The sequence below is a fragment of the Cavia porcellus genome, unplaced genomic scaffold (assembly GCF_034190915.1).
Source record: "Cavia porcellus strain 051 isolate PalLab524CR breed Dunkin Hartley unplaced genomic scaffold, mCavPor4.1 scaffold_6, whole genome shotgun sequence".
Classification (NCBI taxonomy): Eukaryota; Metazoa; Chordata; class Mammalia; order Rodentia; family Caviidae; genus Cavia; species Cavia porcellus.
The window spans coordinates 57,125,232-57,141,700 of record NW_026947489.1 but is presented as its reverse complement, the minus strand read 5'-3'; the positions used below and the strand labels follow the sequence as shown (position 1 = coordinate 57,141,700).

The window sequence follows — 16,469 nt, the reverse complement described above, 5'->3', positions numbered from 1 at the left end:
CAAAAAAAATAAAGACAAAAAAAGGGTCTCTCTCAAGGTCACACTGATGGTGGTCAGGCTGGATGACAGTTTCCTGACTCCGGTGATATCTGGTTCTTGAGGACCTCATACCCAGCTAAGTGAACAGACCCTGGCAGCGATCATCCCACCCACAGGAATTTCCTACTATTATTCTCACACAGGAGTTTAAGATGCAGATTTCCTAGAGCGTGTTCTAACTGCAGACAGTGAGCCCAAAAATGTCCACTGGGAGAGGAAAGGTGACAGGAACCCAGATTCAGCCACTGCACCATCGCCCTGCAAATGCTCTTGGCGCAAAAGCAAGAGGCCCATGCCACTGACCCAGTTTGTTAAACACAGATGCTTATGAGTGTTTACCCAAGGGACCTAACAGGTGTCACTGCAGGTGGAGCAGTGGCGTTTTTTCTTAACTTGGCTATAGAACCACCTGTCCTGTACACGATAGGGACATGTTCTGAGAAATGCATCATTGGCCAGTGTCATCTCTGTGGGGGGTCACAGTATCTGTGCACAAACTGAGATGGCTGCAACCACCCCTAGGCAGTTTAATCTCTAGGGACTACTGTCATTTTTGCAATCTGTTGCCCGAAACATCATTACACAGTGCATGAGTGGCAGTGAGGAGAAAACACAAATTCCCGCTCGGCTGTCTGCTGGCCCTGGAAGAGGCCGGTGAGGAGGTGCAGCTCCTGTCTCTGGTCTCTGGAGCCCTGCCCCCCCCCCAGGCAGGTGGCCCTGTTGACACCCTGGTCCTGCTTCTCCGGGTGCACCCTGACACTGGGGTCTCCTCCAGGCTGTAAGCATCATGACCTCGCTCATGAAATATGTCTTCAAGCAGCTGGCAGGGGAAGCTGCCCAGCTGGCTCAATGCTCGGGCCAGACCATGCTATCTGTCCAGGAGGTCCAGATGCCACGTGCCTGCTGCCACCCAGGAAGCTGGCCAAGCTCTCTGTGTCCGAGGGCACAAGGCTATTGCTTAGTACGCCAACTCCAAGTGACCTTCAGCCTGCCAGGAATAAAGAGTGACCTGCACCCACATACTGTGGCAACTTGGAAAGATGTGTGGAGCTGCGGTGTCACCCAGTGTAGAGCCTGCCTGCCTGGCACATGTGAGCCTGTGGGTCCATTCGCAGTACCACAAAAATGAATGAGTGAATGAATGAATGAAAAGGAGGACAGGTGTGAAGCCAGGTATGGGCTGGGGCAAGGGGAACTTTCTGAAGCTATCCCAGTCAGAATCAGAACACATACTTTTTTTTTTTTTAGATCTGTCAGTACAGTGGGAAGAACACATACTTTTAACAACCTTGTTTCCTGGATGCGTTTACTAAGTGACCCATAATAACGCTTTGGAAGCATTTAACCAGTCTGCTTGGTAAGCCACGGAAGCAGGGCTGGGCTGGGGATTTTTCCCTCTCTGGGCCTGACAGCCCAGTCCTCGGAGGGTAACCTGGAGACTGTAAGCTTGTGACTCTGTTTGCCCAGGCTGCACGCTGTCCTGTATGAAAGCACTGCTGGGAGAAGTAAGGTATTTGCATAGCACTGTTCTGGGGGTATTTGGATTTTTGTTGTTGTTGTTATTTTTGTTTGTTGTTTTGTTTTTCAGTATAGGAAACTGACTGCAGGGCATTTGCACTGAGCTACAGAATCTGTCTCAGAAAGGAAAAAAAGAAAAGAAAAAAGAAAAAGGAAGTGAAAGCAAGCCCAGGGTAGAGCTCTGGGGTAGAGCATGTGCTCAGCATATGCAAGGACCTGGTTTCCACCCCGACACCACTCCCCTAAAAAAGAGGGGCAAAGGCAACTGCAGAGGAAGCCGAGGAGCTCCATACAGTGGTGCGTGTCTATATCCCCAGCAGCCGGGGAAGCTGAGGCGGGAGGATCCTTTGACATTAAAGAACAACATGTGTAGCCTATTAAAACTGACTTCAAAAAGAAAAAAAAGGAACCTTTCCTCTGAATGGGAAGTCTCAGAATAACACTTTTAGGACACATTTAGCCACAGCGTCACAGCTTAAGGTGACTATAAGTGTTGACAGCTATTTTATTTTATTCTTAGTCACCACTGTGTCCTGCAGGCTGCCCCACCTTCACCCGTGCCACCCTCCTCGAGCTGCTTTTCGGGAAGCTTCCTAGACAGGTGCCCCGCAGCCTTAGAACCCTGAGTCAGAACCCTAAATCCAGCCTGTTCTGCCCTAGCTCAGGAGAACCTGCCAGGTTCTGTGGGCTCCGGTCAGGTCACAAAGGGTAGTGTGAGGCGTAGGCGCAATGTCGGAGAGGTGAGTGAGGGCTGGGGGCTTCTTGGGGGCCCTGAGACCGAGTTAAACTGTGGAGAATTCAGGAATTCTTGGCAGTCCTCCTGCCTCAGCCTCCTGAGTGCTGGGATTACAGGTGTGTGCCACCATGCCAGGCTCTGGAACTCCAATCCCTCAGGCCACTCCCCAGCCACCACCCAGGGCCATTTCGGTGTCTATCTTGGCCTCTCCCATTCACAGGAGCCCTGGCCACAGGGATGCTATCTGTCCTCCATTCTCCCTGCTCCCCCGCCGGGTGTCCAGCACCCCAGTCTAACCCCTTCTTTCAGCCAGGCTAGTTCCCACAGCCCCCTGGCAGCCCCTCACTTGGAGCTTGTACTTGGCACCTGGGAGGCACCCCTCCTAGGGCACCCCAAAAAGCGCCCCTGTGCTGCCCCCTCCAGAGCTTACCAGAGCCTCTGGGTGGCCTCCCATGGGACGTTGCAAGAGCTGCTGGGCGGAGAGCAGGCCCTACTGGAGGCCGTGCCAGGCCGGGAGCGCCAGGCCTTCCGGTACCGGCTCGCCGTGCTCTACCTGCGCTACCTGGGGCTCCTGCGCCGCTTCGACGCCATCTACGACCAGATGGTGCAGCCGCAGAAGCGCCTGCTCGTGCGGCGCCTGCTGGACAGCGTGGCGGGACGCGTGCTGGAGCTCAAGGACGAGCTGGTGCGCGTGGACCTGTGCGAGACCCACTGCCTGGAACACGTGCTGCAGGACCTCATGCTGACCCCGGTGCGTGGCCAGCACCTGGGCTGTGACAGCGGCAGGGTGACGGGGTCTGGTCTCCGGAGGGGGCTTCAGGCCTCACCAAGTTGGGGAGACGCGAGGGGTGCAGGTCGCAGCTGCTGGGCGCGGGTTAGGAAGGTCCACCCGGGGCTCCTCCACTCCAGTGGGGTCCCTGGGCAGCAGCTTGGCCTGGTCCACTATCTGCTGGTCGCTGGAATCTGCGGCTGCACACGAGCCTGCCATCCCTGCCCCCCCACCTTGCGGCAGTTCCCCAGTGATCTGTGGCAAAGGCCCAACTCTAGACCAGCCAGTCCTGCTCCAAGGCTAGGGTTCTGGCCTGAGCTCTGCCCAGCCAGCCTCAGCGGTTCCCTGACCTGGCTTGGGAAAGGGGCAGATTTCTCAGGCCCTGGGGGTGTCTGGGGGAGGACCCAAGAATCTGCAGAGTCAAAGCACCCCAGTGAAGCCCAGCTGGATTTGAGCACGGACTTTCTCAGGATCCTCCAGAGCCCAACTGAGAGGGGAACAAAGAAAAGTTGGTGTGGTGGTACCGCCCTCTGACTCCAGTACAGGGAAGGCTGAGGCAGGAGAATCACTCCAAATTTGAGGCCAGCTTGAACTACATAGAGAGGTCAAGCCTAGCCTGAAATTATGTGCAAGATCCTGTCTCAAAAAATAAAAATTCAACTTGGGCCAGAAAGGGGGCAGGGGAAGGAAGGGATGACCTTTGGGGGACTCTACCCAGTGACCCAAAACGTGGGGCCTGGAGGACAGGAGACAGCTCAGTTGGCAATGGATGGCTGCACAACCAGAGTTCTGTACCTGACCCTCCTCCCTCCCTACGTCTCAAAGGCCGACCTCGAGGTCCCAATCCCCAAATACTTCCAGTTGGAGCAGTCCAGCGTGGTGAAGGAGCGGCAGCAGAAGCTGGCTGAGATCCTGTCCAGGATGGAGGTGACCCAGGAGGTAAAGGGGCACTGCCAGGCACAGAGGCTCTGTCCCGAGGACCCCTACTGGCCCAGGAGGACCACATCCCCATGTGTCCTGTGGTGTCTGCCCAACCTGGATGCAAGTCCCTCACGTCACCTGCTCTGTTCCCTGCTCTACCCAGAGTCCTCCAGGAATGCCCAGGACGCAGGCCGTAATCTTGGTGCAAACCATGGAGCGTGCACGGCAGGGCCGGCTCCGAGCTGCCTTCATGCGAGAGATTCGGAGAGAGGAGGACCGGGATCGGAAGGTCTGGGAGGACACAGGGCCTAAGTTCAGTCAGGACGAGGCAGCTGTGGTCATACAGAAGGTAACAGCAGTACCTAGAAGGCTGGCCAGGTGAGGCCACCTCCTCCAAGAAGCCTTCTAAGCTTTGCAGGTGCCTGGATTCTGCTGTCCCCTGGCTAGGGCGCACTGGGGCTTTTGTCTACATCTGTCTTCCTTGCTTAATATTCTTCAGTCTGTATCTCTGTCCTCAAATGGATTTGACGTAGGGTACCGTCAAAGCCCCAGCAACATAATTAGTGTTAAAACGAAGATTAATAGAGTTAGACGTGCTGGTGCACACCTGTAATCCTAGCACTCAGGAGGCTGAGGCAGGAAGATTATCATGAATTTAAGGCCAGTCTGGGATCCACAGTGAGTTCAAAGCTGGTATGGACTACATAGTGAGACCCTGTCTCAAAAAAACAAAAAAATCTAAGAAAGAATCCCAAACAACAAACGATCATTCCAAAAATTATGACTATAAAACAAAACCAAAAAAAAAAAAAAAAAAAGAAAAGAAAGCTACTAAAACATAACGCTGTGCATCGGGCTGAACTGGAGTCTGAGGATGACTGGGAGCTAAGTAACCTGAAGCTCTGTCTTCCTTGGGTTCCCTTTTCTTCAGCATCGAAATAGCACCAGCCACCCACCCTGCTCCTGTACGCCCTGGGCTCTAGACCAGCCAACCACCTGACAGCTCGATGGACAGCCGTGCAGTCCGGCTTCTCTACTTCCAGAAATGCTGCAGCCGTGGCTGCCAGCGCCAGAGAGGCCCGACGAAGCTGTGGGTGCAGGGGAGGCTGTTTTGTGCTCTGGAGGCCACTGTTGTGCTACATCCCCTAGTTGCTTGCCGCTGCTTCCTTCCAGAACCCCACGCAGATGTGAGGCTGGGCCTTGTTTCTGTCTCAAGTCAACCTCCTGTCCTGCTTTCTGTCTTTCAAGTCCCACCGCCTTAATGATTTCTGTTTCCCAGTCTGCTAGAGAAAGGCTGCATCCCTTTCCCCAAAACCTCAAGACCAAACCATCAAACAGACACCATCCTGTGAAGGTACAGGGGAAATCACAATAGAGGCTGTTTTTAAAATTCTGTTTCAGTAAAAGACACACTGCCATTAATCCCCTCACAGTCTTCTCCCAGCTCCGGACACATCCCATCACCCTGCTCCTTTCTGCACAGCTCCGGAAGTCCTCTTCCACATCTTTATGAGGTGGTCACAGAGGTGGTCACAGAGGTGGTGACTGCTGCTGCCCGGGGCCACCCTATGAAAAGGCAGCTTGTAAAAACACGTTGCTGCTTCCTCATGCGTCTCAGTCACCGGCTCCAGCCCCGTGTGATTCTGACTCTTCCAAACTCAGAATGCCACAAAAAGTCAGCATGTGAGATCCAGACAGGACACTGCGGCAGCCTGAGGGCCAACTAAAGACACGAGTGACTTCCAGAGCGACTGCCCAAAGTTGCAAGAATGCTGGGATTGGTGTCGTTGAAGCAAGGGAAGGGTTTTGAGGGAGATTCATGATGAAGTATCATTTTTAAAAAGCTAAACCCTCACTATACTTTGTGATCATACCTTGTACGTCCTTCCCAAAGGGGACAAGGTTTACTTTACTACTCAGGACACTGAGTATCCTACCTGCACTTGAATGTGGACAACACACCAGTGTCCAGCCAAGTGGAGGATTCCATGTCACAGGGCTCACCTGTGTCCATCATGTGTGGCATGCTGGCCTTGACATGAAAACTATGGAAATACACATTCTAGCCTTAGAGTTCTCTGTCCAGCACACATATAAAAGGCAAGGACACATAATCTGCCCAAGTACTGTGAGCCATCCTGTGCTGGCTACAGGAGCTGAAGGACCCAAGCTGGAGAGTACCAGAGGCTCACCCTGCTTGTGGGGGTACTAGCACAGAAACAGGGAGCTCAGGTTGGATGCTGGCCCTGCCACTCTGCTGTCTGCCTACCTCGCACCCACTGTCCCCAGGACGAGTGTGATTGGGGGAAAGTCATGGGCCCAGTTCCCTGGGCATGGTGTGCTGGCCTGTCATCCCAGCACTGTGGTAGGCTAAGGCAGGAAGATAGCAAATTCCAGCCCAGCCTGGGTTATTTATTTAGCCACTTGACAAGATCCTGTCTCAAAATAAAATACCAGAAAAGGAATGGAGATGTAGTTTAGTGCAAAGGCCCTGGGTTCCATTCTCAGGACCAAGAAAAAACAAAACCAAAACAAAGTGCCTGTAGTGGTAACTAGGTGAGCTCCTGCCATGGAGTTGCTGCTCCTGCCCAGCCTGGACCCTCTCTGCCTCAGTCCTGGAGGCTGCCAGGCTGAGCCCCACCCTACTGCATCTGAGCACCGTGTGTCCTTGTCCCAGGTATGGAAAGGTCATGTGCAGAGGAGGCGCACCCAGCAGGACCGGCGAGCAGAGATGGAGTTCATCGGCATGGTGAGCCCCCGGCCACAGGGGGACACACAGCCCCACAGTGCCCTCAGTCTCCACTCCCACTGGCCCCAGATCCTGGGAGAGAGAAAAGCAGAGGAAAGGAAAGCCGCTGAGGCATGTCACTCACACCCCTCCTTCTAGAGCCCCCGCAAGAGCTCAGATATGGGGGTTCAGTATCGTGGAGCATCCCAGCCCTGCACCCCTGCCCAGCTGGATGGAGAGGCTTGGGTGGCAGTGAAAGGAGGAGGAGCACAGTCCTGGGCCCCCCAAGGACATATGCGTTGGGCCAGGCTGCATTCCAAGCCAGGGCTCTGTGGGCCACAAGCTTCCCCACTCACTCTGGGGCCCAGACTCACCATTCCTCAGCTGTGCAGGGAGGATGGCTGAGTGTGGACTGCTTGGTGCGTGTGTGTGTGTGTGCGTGCATGTGTGTGTGTGTGTACAGGCAGAGCTGCCCGATACCTGAATCTGCTCTCTGACTGTGTCCTGGTACAGGTAGTTTCTGGGACAGACAGGCAGTGGCAGGGATGAGGCAGAGGGGCCTGGTTGACACAGGAGGGCGTGGGGGCGAGGCAGGGGGGCGGATCTTGAGATGGGAGGGAAGGGCTTTTCCCTGGGGAGGCACCAAATTTCAGCAGGTGGGGCCGCTGGGTGGGAGCAGAGGTCAGAGACTTGTTGGGGGGCAGGAGAGCTGGACCCCCAGGAGGGAGAGCAGGCAGAGGGATGTGGCTGGGTCTGAGGGAAGAAGTTGGGGGGGCATGGCACGGTGGTAGGTGAGGAATGAGCTCGGCCGCCCGGGCCCATCAGCAGTGTGGGCTCAGCGTTTTCAGTAATTGTCTCTGCGCAGAGTGATATTTAAAATACATTTGGGAGCCAATGAGGCGGGAAAGTGGCTTCAAGAGTGGCTGCCAACTCGGCCGCGGGTGGGGCATTGGGGGCTGGGGCCAGAGGCTTCAGGGAGGGTGGGCAGGGGCCCCCCCAGCCTGGATGTTTTCAACAAACTCATTATTGGAGTAATTTACACAGATGAGCTTCAGCAAGGAGCACAATTTCTCCTGATGCAGGCAAGCCTGCGGTTCCAGCCCGCTGTGCTGGTGGGGAGTGGGGGCAGGTGCGCCCCACCGCTCACGCCCTTAGCCCCAGCCTCTGTCCCCATGTCCCCCAGCTCCCTGCGTCCAGCCAGGCAGAGCACTTGGGCATCCTGCAGAAGGCCACCCTCTGGGAGGAGAACCGGCGAGCCCTCCAGAAGGAGATGGAGGAGGAGTTCCAAGCGGCCAAGGTGAAAGCTAGGGAAACTGTGGCTGAGACCGAGGGACCCATCATGAAGGAGGCAATGAGGGAGCAAATCCGACAGTGGTTTATTGAGTGCCGGTCAGTGTCCAGAGCCTCAGGGTCCCCCTTCATTCCCTCCTCTCCCCAGCACCCCCTGAGCTGCTCCTGCCCCTTTCTCCAGCCCTTTCTTTCTAGTCCAGATTGGCCTTTTGCTCCTCCTCCTCCGCCCCAACTCCCCCCAACTCTGCTGGCACTCTTGGTTTAAACCATGAACCTCCAGTGTACAGACCAGCTCCACACTCCTTCCCTTTTAGAGAAGAGAAAACACCAGATGAGATGCGGAAGGAGCACAAATGGCCCCAGAGAAGTCTCTCCTGTGCACTCCATAACTGCCTATTCCTTTCCTCTTTCCTCTCTCTGTTCTCCTCCTCCATCTCTCTATCCATCCATACATTGTCTTCCCTTCTATCCATCCATCCATCCATCCATCCATCCATCCATCCATCCATCCAACCATCTATCCATCTATCCATCCATCTAACCTTCCACCCAACCATGTATTCATCCATCATCCTAGTACCATCCGTCCACACATCCTTACATCTTTCTATCTTTCCACCCATCCTTACATCTGTCTGTCCACCCATTCATCTATCTGTCCGCTTACTCAATCACCTGTCCATCTATCTGCCTACCCTCCCACCCATCCGTCTCCAACTATCTTATGTCCACACAGCGCGGTCACTGGCCGGTTCCCTGATTATCCAGATGAGTCATTAGGTGGTTCCTGTGTGATCTTTGCTGACAAGACTCCAGAGCAGGTACCCTAGAAGGGGGACAGGAGTTCACAGAGAATAGTGAGTATAAGATGCGAGTGGTGGTAGGATGGGGAGGGTCAGCTTCAGTGGGCACAGATGTGACCATGATCAGAGGGCTAGAAAGATGGTATGGGCCTGGAGAAACTAGCCCTGGCCCCTGAGAGGAAATGGTCTGGGGCCACTGTGGCTTCAGGTGTCCAGAACACAGGACTGAGTGGCCACCTTGGTCAGAACAGCCCTTTCTCAGGGAGCCCAGTGCAGTCTGCACGCTCAGCCATCTGGACCCTGGCAACATCCTCGGTCCCTGCTGGCCCAGGCCATGAGTTCTCTCAGTCCTGTGAGATCTCCCGGTCCACAGACATTTGTCATTGGCTGCAGGTGAAAATGGAACTGGAGATGCCCCAGGAGAGCAAAATGAAGGCGAAAGAGACAAGTAAGGAGAAAGACCAGGAGAGGAAAAAAAGGAAGGAAAATAAGGTCAAGAAAAGGGTAAGATGGTCCCTGGCACAGGCGGGCAAGGAAGAATCAGGCTGCAGGGTACAGGGCAATCAGAGATGGCAGCTAGTGGAGGTGGAGTGGTCAGGGCACTGGCGTCTCTGTTCTAGGAAGTGGACACGGAGCTGAAAGTGCTGCCCTCCAAATTTATTCCTGGGATCACCGCGGGACACCAGGAATACACAAGTAAGATGTGGGGGCTGGGACGGGTCAGTGTTAGGGCCTTGGTGGTGGGGAAGTGGGCACCTGCTGGGTAGGTGTAAGGCAGCTGCTGTGTCTGTGGAAGGGGTGGCGGAGAGTCCCTGGGTCAGGGTGTCATGGGCTTGGTTCTGAATCCTGTGGCTGCAGGCCTTGGGGTGAAGCCCTGGATAGAATCAATGCCAAGTGGGAATGGGTGGACCCCTTAGCCCCATGTGTACCTGTGTGTGTACACGCGTGTGTGCAAGCATGTGTGAGACTCTGGCTTCATGGCTTCACGTACCCTTCATTTTGTGAGACCAGATATGTGGGAGAACAGAAATGAGAGCAAACACCCCAGCCAGAGCTTTGACCCTGAGATCCTCCGGAAGGAGAAGCAGAAGGAACTGGAAGTGGAAATCCGTGTGCAGGTGAGAGGCTGTGCTGGGGACCCTCGGACAGCCCTGCATGGCCTCCCCGCTGCGGGCCCCAGCAGCACTGCCACCCCTCCTCCCCTCCTGCTGCTTTCTCTGGCCTTCAGCCCCCAGCTCAGTGCTCTGTTCCTCTTCTGCAGGCCTCACTGCCCCATGCACAGTTCTTGCTCCATCTGTGGCCCTGGCACCCCATCTTCCTAGGGCCCCCATGTACAGACAGGAGAGGAGGGGAAGGGAAACATGCTGGGTCCCTGCCACCTCCTCCCTTCTCACTGGCTCTTCCATGAGGCTCCGCCTTCTCTCTGACCACCTGCCACGCTGCAGCCCCTTGCCTTCCTCCACAGTCTCTGCTGTGTCCCCACCATGTCCCCAGGTGGATGAGCTCATGCGGCAGGAGCTGAAAAACCTGCGTCTGGCAGTGGACAGGGAGGATGAGAGGCCCTTGAAGACTCCAAAGGTAGAGAAGAGGCTGTGGCCGGCAGGGGAGGGCACCCTAGGGTGGGGAGGTGGAGGCCGAGGACAGTGACCCACAAGCCCATCACCAACCAGAAGAAACCCGCCAAGAAAACTGGGAAGAAGAAGAAGAAGGAAAAAGACCTGACCTCAGACAGGTAGCCCCGTTCCCACTGTCCCATGAGTGGTGCCCATGCCCGTGCTAGGGTGGGGGGCCTGACTGTAGGTCCTAGTTCTGCAGCTGGATGGACTTGGGAAGTTGTGTCACCTCTCTGAATGCTTGGCCCTGGTCACCGACTTCCTGCCTTCGGAAATGAGGGCACAGACTAATATCTAAATGGGGCTCGAGATACCATCGTCCTCTCCGGTCCTCCAGCCTCTGCCTGCATTAGCTCTGTCCCCCTGGCTGTCCCCCCTGTGCTTCTCTCACCCGGCACTGAGGGACGGACCCATCTATGCCCCTTTCTACCTGCTCCTCTCATGTCACCAGTCCACTGGGATCAGGGCCTTGCCTGCCACCTCTTCCGGGAACTCATATCCTAAACTGGCTTCAGGAAGAGGGCCAGAGTCCACCACTCATGGTGTTCGGGCAGGAGAGGCTGACAGGGAGTGTCCTGGAGGCTGCTGGTCCTGCTCACATCCCCGTCATTCCCTGGGGTGCCCACTGTGGGCAGCCTGCAGCTTCTGGTTCTGTTGTCTGCTGTGTGTGTCTCTGACCGCGGAGACTGGGGGACCTACTACTTGCCTGAAAGAGTTGAAGGCATCCTACAACGGTGACCCCAGCATACCCCACTTGCAGCAGCACAGCTCACCATTGCTGACTCCAGGAAGGGACCTCTCTGTCCATCAGCAGATGAGTGGGTAAAGAAAACGTGGTACCTGCACACAGGGCGGCACTACTGTGCCACAAAGCGGGGTTCACTTGAGGAAACGGAAGCGCCTTGTAGCCACAACATTAGGTGGAATAAATCAGATACACATGAGCTTAAATAGCGCATGGTTTCTCTCATAGGAGAAACCCAAATTATAAATAAAGAGCAAATTAGATCTTTTGCAGCTGGGAAGGGGGCTGAGAGATGGAGGGAGAGAGGAGCGAAGGTGGCCGTTATGTGCAGACGCATTCCAATAAATCATTAAGGGCAGGGGATGTAGCTCTGTGGCTCCATCGCTTGCATGAGGTCATGAGTTCAATCCTCCATACCAAAAAAAAGAAAGAAAAGAGCTCAGTGGCACAAGAGCCTGCCTGGTAAGTGTGAGGTGATGAGTTGGATCCCCAGTACCAGAACGAACAAACGAAAGAAAAAGAAAGAAAGAGAAAAGAAAGAACAGAAAGAAAAAAATTATTAAAAACCCAAGGAGATTATTCTTTAAAAAAAGGCTTGTGGGCAGGAACCACTGACCCCTCTCCTCTGCTGACAGCCCCAGCTCTCTCCCTGTCCCTCTCTTGCTAATGTCTTTGGGGTCTCCGTTGTCCTGCCAGGTCCCTGGACTCACTGTACGAAGAGCTGGTGGTTTCTGGCCTTCTAAAGAAGAGTGACAGGGTGGCCTTGAAAGACTATGTAGGTGAGCCCCGCCCCACACCTGCCTCAGGCCAGACCTCTGAGGAAGCCAGCTGGGCTTCCGGCCTCTCCTCCAGCGTGGTCTGTTGTAGTCAAGGGTTGGGAGGAGAACAATTAGAATCAGGACATGGAGTTTATAATATTGTCTTATGATGGTCACCCAGAGTTAACACAAGAAACTGCAGGAAATCTGTCCACAACACCAAAAACATAGAATATTTAGTCAAGGGCATAAATCCCACAGCAATGTCCCAGATGAAAACTCAGAGCTCATGACAATGCCTCCCAAGAGTCCAACTGGAGGTCCAGAGCCCACAAGAAGGACTCAACCAGTCTCTTTTACGGATTCACACTGGGAAGGCCCAAAGATCAGTGGAAGCCAGAAAGTCTATGCCAGCAAGATGAAGGAGCTGTGCTGGTGGGATGAGGGTTCTACGCTGGAGCCAAGAAGTCACACTCACAACAAAGACTAGGGCTGTCCTGAAAGGCACCACAGCCATCCTGAGCAACATGGAGGCCCTGAGCTCCTCCCACGACAAGCACAGTTGGGTACATGCCAAGAAGCCAGCGTGATGAGTTCATCCTGGAGACGAAGCAGCACACATCTTCCCATCCAGAGCCAGAAAGCAAAGCTCTATGTGAGGACAGAGCTTCTCCAGGAGAACCAACGGCTCAAACAGCAACTCCTAGGAAAACCCACAATGCCTCAACACATAGCTTCTCCTTCTCCACGTCTCTATTTATGCTGGCAACTTTCCTCAGGTGGAGCATCTACACTCAGCACCATGCTGATGTAACCCAGCTGACATTAAGTTCTTGATCCATAACATCATCCCACAGGCCCAGTGCTAGTCACCAGGCCACCTTCCCTGTTCCTTCAGGAGACTGCCTGTATCTGGGGTCTACGCTGATGTTGGCCAACAAGCTGCCCATGCCCTCCCTGTTTGATGTGCGACAGAACATGGCCTTGTATGGAGTCCTGCGGTTGGGTGAGGCCTGGGGAAAAGGGGCCATGCTGGAGGGGGCTGGGGCTCAGGCAACGATGACCAAGGTGGGCTTCCTCAGCCAAGCTGGGCTTCCTCTCCCCAGGAGCCATAAGTCCCTGCTGGACTCCTGCCTTTCTCAGGGGCTGCTGGGCATCACCCTAAAAATTGAGTCATGTGTGGTGGTACACACCTGCAATCCCAGTCCTTAGGAGGCAGAGACAGAAAGATTTCCACAAATTAGAGGCCAACCTGGGCTACACAGTGGGACTCTTATCTACCTCCTTGGGCTGTCACCTTCCTCCAGGCTCTGCAGACATTCACTCCCTGGCTCCCCTCATCCGATCTATCCTCCTGGTGGGTCCCTCTGGCACGGGGAAGAAGATGCTGGTCCATGCAGTATGCACAGAAACTGGAGCCAACCTGTTCGACTTGTCACCTGGAAACCTGAAGAACAAATACCTTGGCAAGAGTGCAGCACAGATGATGATGCACATGGTCTTCAAGGTCTGCAGCCCCCGGCTTCCTGTTTTGGGTCTAGGCTGTCACAGTAGGCTGGGCTTTATGCTCTGGGGTCACCTCTCTGACTGTGGGGTGGGGTTTCAGGTCTCCCTTCCAAGCCCTGCTGGGAGGTTGGGTCCTCCTGAAGCCCCCATGCTGGGGAAGGTAGGAGGCAGGGTGGTTTCTTTCCACAGTAAGATCAGGAATAACTGGGCTTGGTGACACATGTGTAATCCCAGCACTTAGGAGGCTGAGGCAGGAGGATCCCCACATGTTCATAGCCAGTTCTGGCTACATAGTGAGTTCAAAGCCAGCCTGAATTACAAAGTGAGATCGCATCTCAAAACAAAAACAAAATGAAGATGAGGTGTAATGTGCTCCCCTTACCCCCATGGAGGACAGGGACTTTGGTTTACATTGTGCACCATGGAAGTGTGCAGAGGGCTGGAAGGATGAGGGGAGCACAGCTGGGCCCTTGAGGTCAACCCAAATCCTGGGTCTGAGGGAACACGGCCCTTGCTCAGAGGCATCTTCCATCTGATTGCTGCCCTGGTCTGTCCAGGTGGCCCGGCTGCTCCAGCCTTCTGTGATCTGGATTGGAGACGCTGAGAAAACTTTCTACCGGAAGATCCCCAAAGAAGAGAGTCGGGTGAGGAGCAGAGGCGGGCAGAACCCGGGCAGAGGGACAGGGCGAAGGCCTTTGATGAGTGCCCTCTGCCTCTGGAAGCCTCATCAGCTGCCCAGGGTTGCCATGGGGCTGGGCATGGGCCTGGTCGCCATATCCCAACCCTAAGTGACTCCCTTCCCGGGAAGATGGACCCAAAGCGCATCAAGAAGGACCTGGGCAAAGCCATGAGGCTGCTGGGTCCCGGGGACCGCGTGATGCTCATAGGAACCACGGGGCGGCCACAGCTGGCAGAGATGAGGGGCTTGTGCCAGCTGTACCAGCGCATCCTCTTCGTGCCCCGGCCTGACTACAACTCCCGCTATGGTGAGAGTGGGGGCTGGGCTAGTGGAGGACCCCTGCGCCCCACTTCCATCGCTGCCCCTGCTGCCTGGGAACAGGCCAGGGCGCTTGGCCCTGGGGAGAGGAGCTGCTCCGTCCCCCCAGGCCAGGCTGGCCTGCGTCCCCAACCCTCACTCCAGTACCTCCACTGCCTACAGTGCTCTGGAGGCATCTGATAGAGGCCCGGACACAGGTGACCCCAAGCCTGGACCTCAGCGCCCTGGCCAGGGTGTCTGATGGTTACACGGCCGGTTACATCCGCAAAGCCACCCAGGTGGTGCTGACCGACCGGAGGCTCCTGCTGTTGCCCCGGTGGCCTTTGGGTGCCTCCGAGTTCCTGGGGCAGCTGGCAAAGCTGGACCCAGTGTACTATGAAGAGGAGGAAACCTTGAAGGTGAGGTCACTGGGCTCGGGGACCCAAAAAGAGGCCTTGGGGGGAAGGGTGCATGGACGGCTGACACTGTGTTCTGGAGTTGTTTTGTTTCACTTGGTTTTGGCTCTTTTCTTCTTTTTATCTTTCTTTCTTTCTTTCTTTTTTGAGACAGGGTTTTACTCTGCAGTTCAGGCTGGACTTGAACTCACAATGACCCTCCTGCCTCAACTTCTCGATTGCACCACCACACCCAGCTTTCTTTTGTTCTTGAGACAGGGTCTTGCTATGTAGTTCAAGCTGACCTGTACTCACTATGTAGCCCAGGCTGGTCTTGAACTCACAGCAGTCTTCCTGCCTCAGCCTCCTGAGTACTGGCGTGCAACTGTACATCCAGCTGGGCTAGAGTATTTGCTGTGGAGCAAGGCAAAGCCCCAGCTGGGACAGGACCCCCAGACTCCCAGGACAGAAGGACACAGGATCAATAAAGAGAGGAGAGTGAGGCAGGAAAGACCTAGGCTCGGCCTGTTGGACTCACTCTGTCCTCCTGCCCATTCAGGACTGGTACTTCAAGACCCCACTGGCCAAGAAGAACATGAAAGTTAGCAAGGAGCAGCTGCAGGCTGAAGAGGCCAAACTAGCCAAGGAGAAGAAAAAGAAATGAAAGCTGGGCCTGATGGTACCTGGGTCAGGCAGCAACGATGGACAGGCCTGGAGCCTAACAGATAGGCAGAAGCATAAAGGCCAGGGTGGCGGGGACACCGTGTCTCAGCCATCCATCTGTTCCTGCGCCATGCCACCCTCTCTCTGCCCTGCCCTGCCCTGCCCACCTCCACCTCCCTCTGCCCTCAGCCCACATCCTGCCTTCGGGCCATTGCCCGATCCTTGTCACCATCCTGTGCCAACCTCCAGCTCCCTTGCACCTTGAAGTGCTTGAAGGAGAAAAGATAGCAAGGAAGGAAGGAGGGAAGGAGGGAGGGAGAAAAGAGGAGGTGGGGAGAAGGAAGGAATGCAGTGAGGAAAGAGAAAAGCCAGCTGTTCCTTCTTTTCACCCTGCTGCCATGGGCTCCCTAGGTGACCTGGGCCTTGGTTTCCACACTTTGAAAGTTTGGGAGAGGTTGCTCCAGCTGCTCTCTGATTTCCCTTCTGGCTCAGAGTTCCACTGGTCTAGAAGACAAGTTTGTGGAGTCAGGGAGGGAGGGAGGTGCTTGGGTGGCCGTGGGGCACAGAGGGCCCTTGGGCCAGGCCAGCGTATGGGTGGAACCTATGCCCCCTTGTGCCTGTCACCACCTCCTTCCCCCAGAGACCTTCGTGCCACCCCATCTGCTCTGCACCCTGTGTCCCACCACCAGCAGGACACAGCTCCTGCTTGGGGCATAGGGGTGTCTGGGGGTCCCCTTTGCTGGGGACAGAGTGGCTCAGAGGACAGAGTGGACAGAGGATAGGCTGGGCCAGGGAACTCTGGGGAGCCCCATTGCTCTCTGGGAAGAGTTGAATAGGTGGGAACCTGGCAAACAGCTTCCTTCTCTGGGCTGTCTTCCCGTTCTGCTCCTCCCAGCTGGGTTCTGGGGCAGGGCCAGCAGGGGCTATTTATGGGACTGTTTATAATGGGCTTGCGTGTGCTGTCGTGCACCTTCCACGCTGGCCCTGCCTGGCCAGGGCCCAGCACCCT

The 16,469-nt window shown here is 55.3% G+C and overlaps 1 protein-coding gene across 1 annotated transcript; it reads left to right on the top strand.

The window, feature by feature from the left end:
• Window positions 1-2,286: 2,286 nt before the first annotated feature.
• Window positions 2,287-16,395, top strand: Iqca1l (IQ motif containing with AAA domain 1 like). Its single transcript, XM_003469766.3, has 19 exons — window positions 2,287-2,297; window positions 2,717-3,044; window positions 3,888-4,001; window positions 4,147-4,332; window positions 6,661-6,732; window positions 7,895-8,100; window positions 8,738-8,822; window positions 9,198-9,308; window positions 9,425-9,500; window positions 9,816-9,922; window positions 10,299-10,382; window positions 10,475-10,536; window positions 11,859-11,941; window positions 12,819-12,926; window positions 13,228-13,427; window positions 13,984-14,070; window positions 14,235-14,412; window positions 14,586-14,821; window positions 15,357-16,395. Exons 1-19 carry the CDS (start codon window positions 2,287-2,289, stop codon window positions 15,459-15,461), a joined length of 2,439 nt encoding a protein of 812 aa, XP_003469814.1. The 3' UTR covers window positions 15,462-16,395.
• Window positions 16,396-16,469: the final 74 nt, after the last annotated feature.

Coding starts and splice junctions, on each gene's coding strand:
- Iqca1l (XM_003469766.3), top strand. Junction 9,309..9,424: donor AAAATAAGGTCAAGAAAAGG/GTAAGATGGTCC, acceptor TCTCTGTTCTAG/GAAGTGGACACGGAGCTGAA. Junction 9,501..9,815: donor GGGACACCAGGAATACACAA/GTAAGATGTGGG, acceptor TTGTGAGACCAG/ATATGTGGGAGAACAGAAAT.